Here is a 13982-nt window from a genome sequence, read left to right on the forward strand (position 1 = left end):
GCCAGACTCGCTCCGGGGCCACCTCCCTTTCTTCCACAGATATGCTTCTTGAGAGTAGCAATTCAGTAGTGCAGTTGTTCTCAACAAATAATAATTAACATGAATATGCTAGCAATTGGCTTAAACAAGGGAGAAAATAGAGAGAATAGGGGAATAATTTATGATATAGTGGTCCCTGAAGAAGGCGTTAATCGCCGAAACAGAAAGATCACCGGGCTTCTGTTGAGAACAACTGCACTACTGCACTACTGAATTGCTACTCTCAAGAAGCATATCTGTGGAAGAAAGGGAGGTTGGCACCCCCTTTCATGGACTTACCTATAATACTGTTATTTGTTTGTAACAAGGCATAGTCCTCTCTTCAGCGTTAGTTTTAAGGCAATAATTAACAACACATGTTTTTGCCTACATACTATCAGTGGTGGATATGTTACTAAATACCACTACTGTATAATCATTGTGTCTAGCTTTGTGAAGTGCTGTTTCTAGTTTGCTGAGCATCCTACAGCACGCTAACCTTTGTTTACCACAGTACCTGGAGGTTGGCAACCTCAGTCCCCAGGGAGATCTGTTTCTCCCTCCCCCCCCCCCCGAGACTATCTTTCACAAGTTACTCTTGTTTTGTTTGGCATTTCCTCGCTATTTATGCTACCTTGGGGACCTATGTTTGGGTGGAAAGGCAGCATAACAATGTTTTAAGAAATACATAAATACATAATAAAATAAAATGTAAATAAACATATAAGTAAATAATTCCTTGCTTTGAAACACACACCTTGTCCATTTCTAAAATGTACCTTCAACCCAAAGTGAGTCTAAAAACCCTCAAATCATATTCTGGCCTGGGTTTAAAGATAAATAAGTATTCTGCCTTGCCCTCATTTGCTGATGCTCTGACGGCAGCCCTCTCTCTCCCCTTCTTTCTATGACAGCTTGAGCATCTCTTTAGTCTCTTCCCCTCCCACTATATTCACAGCATCTGGAGTGCTACTCTGATAGACTTCCAGGGACTTGGAACTGGGCTTGCAAGGTCCCTCTTTGCCACCGGCGGGAGGCAGAGCCTGAGGAGGGCGGGGTTTGGAGAGAGGAGGGACTTCAATGCCATAGAGTCCAATTGCCAAAGTGGCCATTTTCTCCAGGTGAACTGATCTCTATCGGCTGGAGATCAGTTGTAATAGCAGGAGATCTCCAGCTAGTACCTGGAGGTTAAGCAAAAATCAAGCACAGATACCTTTAGACAAGCTGAATAAAGATAATGGTATCAAGCTCAAAATGGTATGCAAAAGTGATATATTATTTACAAGTGCAGATGTTATACAGAAATACAAAGAATATGTAGCATAAAGCTACTCAAAGAAAGCAAATAATTTTCAAAGGTAAGTACAATGACTTGTAAAACACTTTCAAAGGTAAGTACAATGACTTAATTTTATTTCTTTACAGAACGAAATAATGGAGCTTGAGAACGACGTAGGCACGCCTCTGCTGGAGCGTTTTCCGGATGCTTTAAACGCTTTCGCCATCCAAAGACAGCTTCATTAGCCGGTGGCCTTAAAATGTTGCTCCTAAGATTGTCCAATAAATCAATATGGCTTAAATACCCTATTTAAATCGTATGCCCCTCATGGTCTTAATAATGAGGTAGATCTATCTTGCTTTTTATAATGTTTCAACCACCATTAAACATCAATCTTCCCATAGAAATACCCTATTTAAATCGTATGCCCCTCATGGTCTTAATAATGAGGTAGATCTATCTTGCTTTTTATAATGTTTCAACCACCATTAAACATCAATCTTGGCATAGAATACTGTTGCTTTAAGAAGCTCAGGAAGTTCTGATCCTTAGCAAGCAGTTCAGCTAACTTATAACTTGCAGCTGTGCTTAGAAGCCTTACACAGCTTTATTCTGGCAGCCATCCTGGTGCATGGAAGAATAAGACTTTGAATATATGAATATTGTTAACAATAAGACTTCTGTGAAGGTATGTTTATTATCAATGTTAATATTGGTTTTGTAGCTTATTGTTCTTAAGGTAACTTTTGTAAATAGTTTTTTATTGATGAAGAATGGAATAATGCAAGGGTATTTAAGCCATATTGATTTATTGAACAATCATAGGAACAACATTTTGAAAGTATTTTACAAGTCATTGTACTTACCTTTGAAAATTATTTGCTTTCTTTGAGTAGCTTTATGCTACTTTATGCTGTATAACATCTGCACTTGTAAATAATATATCACTTTTGCATACCCTTTTGAGCTTGATATCATTATCTTTATTCAGTATCTGGAGGTTGGCAACCCTACTTGGAACATATAGTTTTCCCAGGGCACCTAAGTAGAGCAGTATTATTCCAGAGGCCAGGCCACTGAAAAAGAGGAAAAGAAAGAACGAATAGAACTGTCACCAAAGGGAGGGGGAGGGAGGGAAGGGGGAGGAAAAGCAAGCCAAGGAAAAGAAAGAAAGAAAGAAAGAGAGAGCACTAACAGCAACCACTAGGTAACAAGGTTTGGGAATTTCATGGCCTGGGACATGAAATTATGAGTCAGTTTAGAATTCTTGGGAGACCGACACAGAGATGGAGAGGTATCCAGATGTTCTATACTTTTGCTTGTAATTGCCGCTGCCAACTAGGGCTGTTGATTCGGTTCGGCCCGAACTGAAAATCAGCCGAATTTCCCTTAATTCGGCGGTTTTTTGTTCGGGACGAACCGAACTCAAAACTGGCGGGCAACCGGGGAGCCGAATTCAGCGAGTTCGGGAGTTCACGAATAAATCCGGCAAATTCGGGGCGTCAGTAAGCAGCATAACCGTCAGTAAGCAGCATTCTCCTCCCCCGGCCAATCGGTGGCCAAACTGGGTCTCCTTCTGGCCAATCAGTCAGGATTGAATACTGGAGGAATCAGCTGATGTGTGGCCCGGCCGGGGGGAGAGGGAGGGAGGGAGGGAGGGAGAGGGAGAGGGAGAGAGAGAGAGAGAGAGAGAAATCCTCCTGTGTGGGGGGTGTGCTTGTGCACATTCGCTCCTTTCCATGGCTGCAGGGGGTGCATTTTTGAGGGTACATACCCCAAACTTTCAGCGGATATTCAGACAAGCCTTATTAAGAGACCACCCAAGTTTTGTAAACATTGGGTCAGGGGGTCCCGAGATATGGGCTCCCCCCTTTTTTTCTTTCCATGGCTGCAGAGGGCGCATTTTTGGGGGTACAGACCCCAAACTTTCAACGGAGCTTCAGATGAGCCTTCTTAAGAGACCCCCCAAGTTTTGTAAACATTGGGTCAGGGGCCCCCGAGATATGGGCTCCACCCCTTTTTCCTCTCCCCCTTTTCCATTTCCGTGGCTGCAGGGGGCGCTTTTTGGGGGGTGCAGCCCCCAAACTTTCAGCATAGCTTCATACAATCCTTCTTAAGAGACCACCCAAGTTTTGTAAAGATGGATTCAATGGGGGCAGAAATATCGGCTCCCCCCCTTTTCTCTTTCCGTGGCTGCAGGGGGCGCATTTTTGGGTGTGCCGACCCCAAACTTTCAGCGGAGCTTCAGACAAGGCTTCTTAAGAGACCACCCAAGTTTTGTAAACATTGGGTCAGGGGCCCCCGAGATATGGGCTTTCCCCTTTTCCCTATTGGGATGAATGGATCACCCTCGAGAGATGCATACATATGGATCTCATATTGGATACAAATGGAATCATATTGGATTACCCAGCCTCCCAGCCCCTCCTGATGGAACAGAAGACAGCCACAGTAAGACCCCTTTGGGGGCTTTAATCTATAATTTTTCCTTTCTGTGTGTGTGTGGGGGGGGAAGCAGAGTCTGTGTGTGTGTGGGGAGGGAGCAGTTTCTTTGGGTGGGGGGGAGCCCAAGGGGGCTTTTGCCGGTTCTGCCTGGGGTGTGTGTTCCCCCTCCAGTCTCTCTCTCCCTGGTTTGAGGGGGGGCTTCAGTTTTGTGTCTTCAGGTTTTCCCTCATTCATAAGATCAGTTAGGTTATTTTGATGCTTGCTCAAAACTGGTTTTCAAATGGTGACTTAAAGAATCTGCCTGGTCCCAAGTCCAATGCAAAAGGAGAAATTCTACCCCTTCCTGCTCATTATGCATAGCTAGCTGCCTCTGTCCCTTTCCATGGTTTGCAAACTCCCAGGTGTCAGGTGTTGCTTTGCACTGTTGCAAAGGTGTTGCATTGCGTGCTTGTGTTGCTTTGCAGTTGTATTGCTTTGCAAATTTTTTCACACCTGCCCCGCCCTTGCTCTCAGCTGTTTGTCGAGGCTGGGAGCTTTGTGCATGGGCGGCAAGCTCTGCTGGGAGATACACATTAAGGGTGGGGGGACCCCTTTCGGGGCCCATATCTCAGCCCCCCCTGACCCAATCTTTACAAAACTTGGGGGGTCTTTCAAGAAGCGTCCTTTGAAGCTCCTCTGAAAGTTTGGGACCTTTGCCCCCAAAAATGCCCCCCCCCAGAGCCGTGGAAAGGCGCGGTTGTGTTTTTAATGGCTTTATTCAGCCGAATTCTTTTCCCGAACTTTGAATTCCCGCCGAATTGCACGGACCCGAAGCGGGGGAGTTCGGACTTCGGCATATCCCGAATCTAAACGGGCCGAATTCAGCCGAATCCGAATTATACCGAATTTTTTTTTAATTCAACAGCCCTACTGCCAACTGCCAACCCTAATCAAGCCTGAGGGAGTTTCCCCTTATGCAGATAATAAGAATCAACCTTTCCCCCGGGGTGGCATTTGTAAATTAATGACTGTACAAGTTTTTTTAATGTCACCAGGCCCAAAAGCACTGCATAAAACCCAAGTAACATTTATACGGGCCTCATTAAAGCCAGTGGCTCATTTTTTAGGGAACTTTTAAATTGACTGGAACATCATGTACAATAACAACTTTCATGTGTGTGTGGCAAAAATGATTTACTACATCCTGGGAAGCAGGATGAAGTAGTAGAACACCTCGTAAGAGGAGACCAACTTTACTAGTGAGCAATATAATGTATTTAACAACAACAATAAAAAACCCTAGTATAATCCAGAGCAAAGAGACATGTAAGCTGCTTAATGACTTCAAATAAAAAGATTGCTTGCAGAAGTGAATTATACTGGCTTTCAATCAACAACAGTATTGTTTATTTGAATATCAAGGTTTCTAGGATATCTGCCAGACAAGTTAAGTGCCAGGTTTGCAGACATACTGCCTCAACCTTTGATTTACGGTGTTTATCTAAAATGAGGCTCTATAAACCTCCTTTGAATTGTGACCAAAGCCTCTGCAAACAATAATTATCCCACATATAGGTGACATGGAAACTGAGCATTGGTCAAGAAAAGGTTAGATGTGATAAGGCTTGTTGATCCATTGAGGGCTCCAACAGATGCCATGCTGGGAGTTCTGTGAACAGAGGTCTCGGGGGGGGGGTCTCCTTTTTTTAAAATTCAGCAGTATCATGATATAGTTAAAAGAATCCATCCATTGCATCATGGACAGTGAAGATGATAGATATGTAGATACATACATGCATGTATATACATGTGTGTCTAGCAGCTTGGGACTGCTTTGCAATGTGAGATTTAAAAGTCAACGAATGCATCTTTGCCTGCAACATATGCTCTACATGTGAATCATTCACTTGAACATTCAGGGCTCAAACAGATGTAACACTGAGAGTTCTGTGAACTCCCACCATTTCCTTTTCTCTATAATGCTGGTTGCCTTCTAAAAATGAACCCATTAGACGTAGGGACTGCAATAACAAAACAGTTCACATATGCACTTGTGTGAATCAGTAACCTGTAAAGGGGGCGGGGGGAGATGAGAACGGAAAACTTTAGCAAACTACATTTGTACCACTTCCAAATTAATGTTAGAAATCTCCAAGTTAAACAAGAATGTGTGGTACATAGGATTGCCAGCCCTGGGTTGGGAAATTGCTGAAGACTTTGAGGGTGGGGCCTGAGGAGGGGAGAGACTTCAATGGGGTATAATGCCATAGAGGCCCTCCTTCCAAAGAGGCCATTTTCTTCAGGTGGACTGATCTCTATTGCCTGGAGATCAGTTGTAATTCCAGGAGATCTCCAGTCACCACCTGGAAGTTGGCAACCCTAGTGATATATTCAACCCACAGAACAACAAAATGAAATGGAGGGCATCCACTAGTTGCCTACTAATTTGCAGGAATCTCACTCCTACAAACGTTTGTGCTGTTTGTTGCCAAGATGTAGGATTTATTTTGAGAATAATGTCAGCTTTAAAGTTTCTCTCTATAACTAGATTTTATGGAGTTTATTTTGTACTCTGGCAACTTCAATTATCTACTCTGACAGTCTCTGCAGACATGTTCTTAGGAAGCACAATCCATTTTGAGAACACATATAGTGAATTGGTTGCTAAAAATTATCTGATCCATTAAAATAACCATGTGCATTAGAAAACAAATGATACAGTATGAAATGTTAAAGAGATATCTACATTGTTCCTCAAGACTTATAGGAACAACTGTCAAATGATCAGTTAGGCTGAACTCCCTGTTTAGCAACGTGAAGGGGAATTTCATTAAACTAATCAAAAACTCTAAATTTCTCAAATGCTTCAACTCAGCTGAAGCCAATGCACTCACCTTAAAAGTTTGTTTTAGACAAGTCTATGTAACAATTTATCAAGTTGAGAAATTTCACCACTCATATTAAATTCATATTTTGTGCATGTGTGTATACTCAAAATCCTTCAGATGATTCATCTAGCAGAACCCAAACTTCATGAAATACCAAAAGCTATATAAAATATTTATATTAAACACTATCACAAAATACAGAATATGTTGATAAATCATCAATAAAGCATTCCATCATCAATGACACCACAAAAAAACACAGGTTCATTAAAACAACAATTTAGACTATGCACTAGGTTTCAAAAGTGAGAGAAAATCCTAGAAAGGAGATTATTATTATACACTTACAATGATCTTTTTCTGCATATCAGAACTACTTGGCCCACCATAACATTAAAGCTCTCTGCTGTTTGACACATCGGAGACCTGGCATTGTTTACAATTATCCAACAAGCCAATAAGCTATACTAACCAGTCTCTGAATGTATGGCAAAATGGAAATGGCAGTAAGTACACGATTCTCTCTGTAAAATTTCTGTTCTCAGAAGGGAAGCACCTGCCCCCATTGATAGAACACTTTCATGTTAGTTCTGCCCCAGTTCCTTTCAGAATTCATCTCTTTCAGTTGGACAATTCTCCAGAAAAATCAGTGTTGTGCTGTTCCAAGATGCTTTGCATGTGTTTAAAGAGCTGTGTGGTTCATTATCGGAGTTCAGACGTAGAAGCTAATCATACAGCTGTTATTATTATTAATACTAATAAAGATATATAGTGCTTCACAGAGAATTAAGACAGAAAAGTCCTTGCCTTAAGTCTCAAACACTAAAATAAAATCCCAGGCAAACTTACTCCAGTCTAAACCTTTGGATGGGTTTACACTGGACTACCATAGGATTTCACTGTAAGAGGACAAAGCGTGAAGGGGCAGGGAGGACATGACAGCAATTACAATGAACATATAATGCATGACAAACCCTCCCAATTAATATAGCCCAAGTGTTCCTATGAGGAAGTAGGAGGTGGATTCAGGGAATGATGAACAAATTACTTCTTCTTCTTTTTGTTGTTGTTCAGGAGAATTAAAAAACAACTTCCAGATAAGGATTTGTTTGGGTTGGGTTTTTTTTTGGGGGGGGGTCATTTCTTCATGGTACAGGCACTCTACAGCTGTGTCTCAATACTCCACTGTCTCGTGCGTGAGAAGCTTGCAATAACTAAATGGCAGATGGCTACTCAAAAAATAAAAGAACTTTTGTCTAATCTGTAACTGAATGTGTTTCACATTTCTTGTCTAATACTAGATGCCCCCTGCTTCCCAACATGCTAGCTATCCATCAGCACACTGCTTTTTATAATACAAATGATTAAAACAGGTGTTCTTAACAGATGCCAACTAGAAATCTGGGTGACTCTAAGAAAAACAACTTAGGCCACGATCCAGAGGTCATTCAACTAATGTAAATTATACAGTTTATGAAGCATTTTGAGACAAATAAAAGAAAGAAACATTACCATCCATGTTCTCGAGAAGGGTCATCCAAGAGCACCCGAACTATATACAAGAAACAACTTAGCAGCTTGAGTGAAAAATTGAACAAGCGTATTCTGAGGCCTGTTTAAAAAGAAAGAAAGTGAATGAATAATTTGGTTTGACTCTTACATCCATATTTACTGTAAAACAGGGCAAAAATCCATGTCCTCAGACACAGAAGGAAACAATATTGAGCATAAATATTAAAATTCAAAAAATATCTAGAGAACGATGATGGAAGCCTATAAAATATTGAACTGTATTCATTCAAAGTGGAAGCTGCATAGTTAGACCACTTAAAATCAGATAATTGAACATTGAGGTGAATGCATAATTTCATATCTATTGCCATTTGTGGAAACAACATAAATTATTTAAAACCACAACAATCAGCTACAATTGAGCGAGTGTAGTGTGGCAGTGGACAAAGTTGGAGACTGAAGAAAGAGTCTCAACTCCAGTTTCTCATTCATCTTTTAAACCTAACAGGCAGTCTTCTGGTGGTCATTAACCCTCACCCTAAAGATGATGATAAAAAAGAGGTAACCCAAAATATGCTAGACTTCCTCCTTGGAGGAAGGGTGAGATATACATATTCAGTGAGTGGGACATTCTGATAACAAATGCTACTGTGATTCATGCCTCCAACATCATGTGCCTATTAATATGTATGGCTGCTTTAGGTAGAACCTGGAAACCATCAATGGAATAATCTTCGAAACATTATTTCCCTCTTTTCAAAAGAACCAAAATCTAGAAAGTATTATTTAGAATAAAACAAAATTACTAAATACGTAGGGGTTCAGCAATACCCTTCACTGCAGACACAATACCCTGTGCTTGGGAAAGGAAATACATCTTCCAAGTGAGGTCAAACTGGTTTGCACACACAGCTGCTGCTGTCTGAAGTATTTGTTTTCAGGACAGGGAATATTTCCTTTAAACCAGTTTTGTCACATTGAGAATGTGTGTGTCCATCATCACCCACTGCCACAGTGCTCAAGTAATTTCAGGTCTCTCAAAATTAGCATTTGATCTGGCAAGTAATTCAAAGACATAATCCCACAAATAATTCAGGTTTCTGATCCAATATCCAATTAGTGGTGGGTGAACTCAGCTAGCTTAATTCAGCAATGGGCTCTGCAGTTTCTTCCCCCCTCCTTGGGAAAACAGAGAAAATAATCTAGGTTATTTTGAGCCCACACTGTGAATTCACACTAGAAGTATAACAGGGTATAACACTGCCTCCCCTGGGGAGCTCTGAACATTATCTTCTTCCTTTCAGCACAAACCTGACCTCAGACAACTTGACCTGATGTCCTGGTGCCTGGAAACGCCACACCAGGCAGTGGGAATCAGCTGAAGTGCTAGGGAGGGAAAAGTCTGGATTTGAGTCTTAGGGATGTGGCACTATTCCCATAACACAGGCATTATGAACCACTTAGTAGTCACACAGAATCAAGTAATTGCAAACTCTTGTAACCCTGCTACATGTCATAATGGAAAACCTAAGCTGTAAATCCCTCTTCCTAGCTAGGGTTAATGTCTCAGAAATTACTTTTAAAGCTGCCTCTTCAGTATCCCCAGACTCTGACACCTGAAGTGCAGAGGCAACTGATTCAACATAGAGTTTAATTGCCTCCACTTGTTTAGAAATCCACTAGAACTCTCTCCCCAGAATAAAAGTAATGCAAATTAGATACTCCACGTGGGCTAATTCATGAGACGACCTTACAACAGTACAATCCTAAAAACACTTTCCTGAGAGTAAGCCCATTAAGGAGACTGGAGTAGGATTCTGAGTACACCTGCTTAGGAGTGTACTATTATTTGCTTCTTTTCTTTTGCCTTGTTCTGATGAAGGAAATAAGCTCTCCAGGAGTCAAGTACTGCCTCTATCTTGCAAGGGAATAAAATTTCAGGCTGGGGCGACAGCTCCAAGAATGCCAAAAGCATAGTTTTTGAATCAAGAAGCCACTGGAGCTAGCAGCCAGGTTCCCACTGATCGCTCGCTGATGAAAAGTGGCTAGCCGCTTCATATCTCCAAGAGTGTATATTGGGAAGGAGTCAGCAGCCACCCTCAACCCACAGCAACTGGCAGTGAATGTGACCATGAATAGAAGACCAGAAAGCATGAGAATGAAGCACCTGCTGGGATGTATCAGACCCTGCTTTTTGTGCCTCTAATCAAGAACAGAATTTCTCCAGTATACAATTCTCTTGTTCCTTATTTCCTTCATATCATTCAGCAAATGCTTCCTACTCTGTCAAGAGTACCATCTGGCACAGGCAACTGATGAATGCTAATGACTTTATAATTATTAGTAAAAGGTGCCATTTGCACCTTTCCCTGGTGTTTTTGACATATTTCAGATTAAACAAGCTGGGGGGGGCTGTGAACAGTCTCAGGTGGTGGTGGGGGTAAACAATTGGGAAATCCCATCCCAAATAGTGCAACAGCACAAGGCTGCTGAACTCTGGAGTTAGATGACAAGTTTTTTTATTCCTTCATCCTGAGCCTCACGATTTTATGCTTGTAGTACAATTGCCCTGAAAATTGAGTGTCAGAGCTAAACGAGAAGATGACTACCAACACAGCCCTGACCCTGAATTGTAAAATACAGGAAGGAGGTATGCATGGGAGAGTTGGAGAAAGGTTAAGGAAATTAGGGCGCATGTCACAGAATGCCCCCCCCCATCTCTAATTGTATCCATTACGCACTATGTAAAGAGTCCTTGGATTGAAAGCATTACTTTTCTTCAAATTAATCTGCCAAGGTTCCTTTTAGCTTCACAACTTAAAATTTTGAAATGGCAGAGGAAGGATTGTAGGATATGCATCTCACAATATTAATCTACCTGTCCTACTAATACTATGACCTTTTAGGAACTCAGTCAAACCAATTTTTCTCTCCTGACGCAGTTTCCCTTTCCTATTAGATTATCTGAATTCCCAGCTTTCATTAAAAAAGAAGTATCTAGCTCCTTTCATTGTCGAAAGAGAAGAGGAAAGGTGTATCTTGGCAACAAAAAAGGGTAGAGACTTTTTTTTTTTAATGAAAGTTGGGAATTCCGAAGATCTAATGCTATAACAATTTGGCTACTGCTGATTATGTTTAAAAAGCCCTGCCCCCAGTGGCATGGGGGAGAAAGCAGTGGCTATGGGGTAATGTGACAAGTTACATACAAAGTGGGTGGCACCTTTTGGATCATAACATATCTTTCAAACAAAGAAGGAAGCAGGAAAAGGTGACAGGCTGTGGGGGCTGCCAGGGAAGGGGCGAAATAGTGCAGGAAATGAGTTGCCTCCTGCAACTGCTGGCCATATTTTTGCCAAGAAGCTGAATCAATCACAGTTTTTTTTTTGGGGGGGGGGTGTCATATTCAACAATCTAAAATTATATTTTTAACTATTTATACTAGGAGACCCTCACATGGTGTCTTTGGATCATTAAAAGAAAAGTATCCAGTGAAGATTCACTCAACTATCAGACAGAGCTAGTCAACATTAATCAGTGGAGGAGACAACCCTCAAAAGAGAGGCACACACATTTCCCAGTGGCGATTAAAGGTTCATCACAATGCTCCTTTATCACCACTGCCATACGCTACTGCATCTAAAAAAAAAATTCTACTTTGACTGGGCAATGACCTGATCTCTTTTCATGCTGAAACTCACCAAGTCTTGACTAGCAGTGATGGGTGAACTATGGATTTGTAGGCAGAGCAAAGATGCTTAAAGTGGAGAGGGAAAGGTGTGAGGGGAGTGTGAGATCTAGATAAACGTTGGAACGCGCACACACACATTCATATCCCTCTCCCGTTTTTCCAGTGGAAATACTGATGATTTCGAGAAAACCAGGGAGGAAAAGTCTCTTACTCTCAGAATGATGGGTGAATTACTTATAAAGTCGTGTTTTAAAATAACATTGTTAAGCCAATTGGACTGCTAACAAAACTCCTACACACAAGATTCAATGATGTTACAAAAGATGGCTCTGCTACTTCACTTGATTGGATTACTGAACAAGCAACACTTACAGGATTTGATACTGGAAAATGTTTTATAAGTTGCAGAACAAAGAAGAGCTGTTTAGTACAAACTAGAGGTCCGTCAATTATCAGCTTCCTGTAACATGGGGACAAGGGCGAGGCTGCGGCTCAATGATATAGCATCTGCTTGGCAGGCAGAAGGTCCCAGGGTCATTCCCCAGCATCTCCAATTTTAAAAATAGGACCAAGTAATAGGTGATGTGAAAAGACCTCTGCCTGAGATCCTGGAGGGCTACTGCCATTCTGTGTAGACAACACTGACCTTGACGGTCCAATGGTCGGACAAGACAGCTTCATGTGTGTTCTAGCGTGCGCCCAAGCACAGCCACATACTCTCTGTTGCTTCTCACTTTCTTGAATTCCTTCCGCCATAGTATCAAGTGAAATTAACTAAATATTTCAAAATATGCACACACTCAAGGAAATAAAAACTTATGCAACTGACTGGAGAAACTTCTTGCAATTCATGCAAACCTCCCATTTTTTCCATAAACATGATGTTCAGTATCAGACACTGGCTCTTTCAGACACAAGCTCCAGTTAAAGAACTTGAGCTGTGCTTCTCTTGTGTACCACCACACAACACTGGATCAAAGGTGGGTTGAAAAAGCATGGGGGAACCATGGAGGGACAACAGGGGGGCAACAATAGGGCTGTGCATTTTGATATCTATGTGTACCCATATTTCCTCCATTAGGATGCCCCCCTGGGACCACCTGACCCAAATTCCACCAAACTTGGGGGTTCCTCTGAGGAGAATCACCAGAAGCCACGCCACAAATTTGGTGTCTCTACCTAAAAAAGCTGCCCCCTCACAGAGCCCAGAAAAGATCTTTCACTGAGTGAAATTGCTGCAAGTAACTGAGCACACCATGGGAAAATTAGTTTTCCCATGGAATCTCAGTTGTTAATATGGCCATTATGGTCTATGGTGATTTTCTTCATGGTGATCGGGGGGGGGGGGCATTTTTCCAGGCAGTCACCAAATTTGCAGCAAAGCTGTGAGGGAATCTTCTTAGACAAACCCCGAAGTTTGGGAAAGTTTGGAAAAGGGGGTCCAATTTTATGGGCCTCTGAAGGGGTCACCGCCATCCTTCATAGGAAACGATTGTAAAGTTTAACAATACTCAGAGCCTCAAAAAAAATCCTCAAAGTCTATAATCGACCTGGATTTTTTTGGATAACCAGGAAAAAAAGCTGAAATACCCATTTATCAGTATGGGTATTTGGTTTATTTCAGGTTTCCCCCACAAAAGGGACCAACCAATAAACGAGAACCCGAAATTTACCGAGGGGAGAAATTTTCACAGGCAACAAAGCTATATGGAACCTCAGAAATATTCCACTGCAATTGGAAGCTCAAACCAGAGGAAAAAATCTGTGTGGAAGTCACCCAAGTGGAGTTTGCAGAGGCTAAGCAACCTTACAGCCTAGTTCTGGACACCATTACTTAGACAAGTATCCTACTGAGTTTAATGAGACTTATTTCCCTAGTTAATATGCTTACAATTGCAGTCTACAAAAATGTTTTATGAACTTTGGATATGAAGTTTGAGAAACTATTACCCAGAGACTCTGGATTACTTACCAAACCTAATTAAGAGAAGGCTCCAATTTCCCCAGAGAAAAACTGAAGAGGCCTAAAGGGAGAGCCTGAAGGCTTTCATGATAATTGAATTGTAGGAGCTCAGTATGCTACAGGTGCAGTAAGATTTTCTTTTTTTTAAAAAAACACCTGGATGTTGAGAGGAAAAGGTCCTATTTTTCCAAGCTGAAAATTAACTCCAGT

At 41.6% G+C, this 13982-nt stretch overlaps 1 protein-coding gene across 1 annotated transcript in view; it reads right to left on the reverse strand.

The window, feature by feature from the left end:
* KCNT2 (potassium sodium-activated channel subfamily T member 2) overlaps window positions 1-13982 on the reverse strand; it is a 299141-nt gene that overhangs the window by 165289 nt on the left and 119870 nt on the right. Inside the window, exon 3 of the mRNA XM_056844277.1 lies at window positions 8122-8221. Within this exon, the coding sequence (XP_056700255.1) occupies window positions 8122-8221 (100 nt within the window). The remainder of the gene's footprint in view (window positions 1-8121; window positions 8222-13982) is intronic.

The sequence above is a fragment of the Euleptes europaea genome, chromosome 2 (genome assembly GCF_029931775.1).
Source record: "Euleptes europaea isolate rEulEur1 chromosome 2, rEulEur1.hap1, whole genome shotgun sequence".
Lineage (NCBI taxonomy): Eukaryota > Metazoa > Chordata > Lepidosauria > Squamata > Sphaerodactylidae > Euleptes > Euleptes europaea.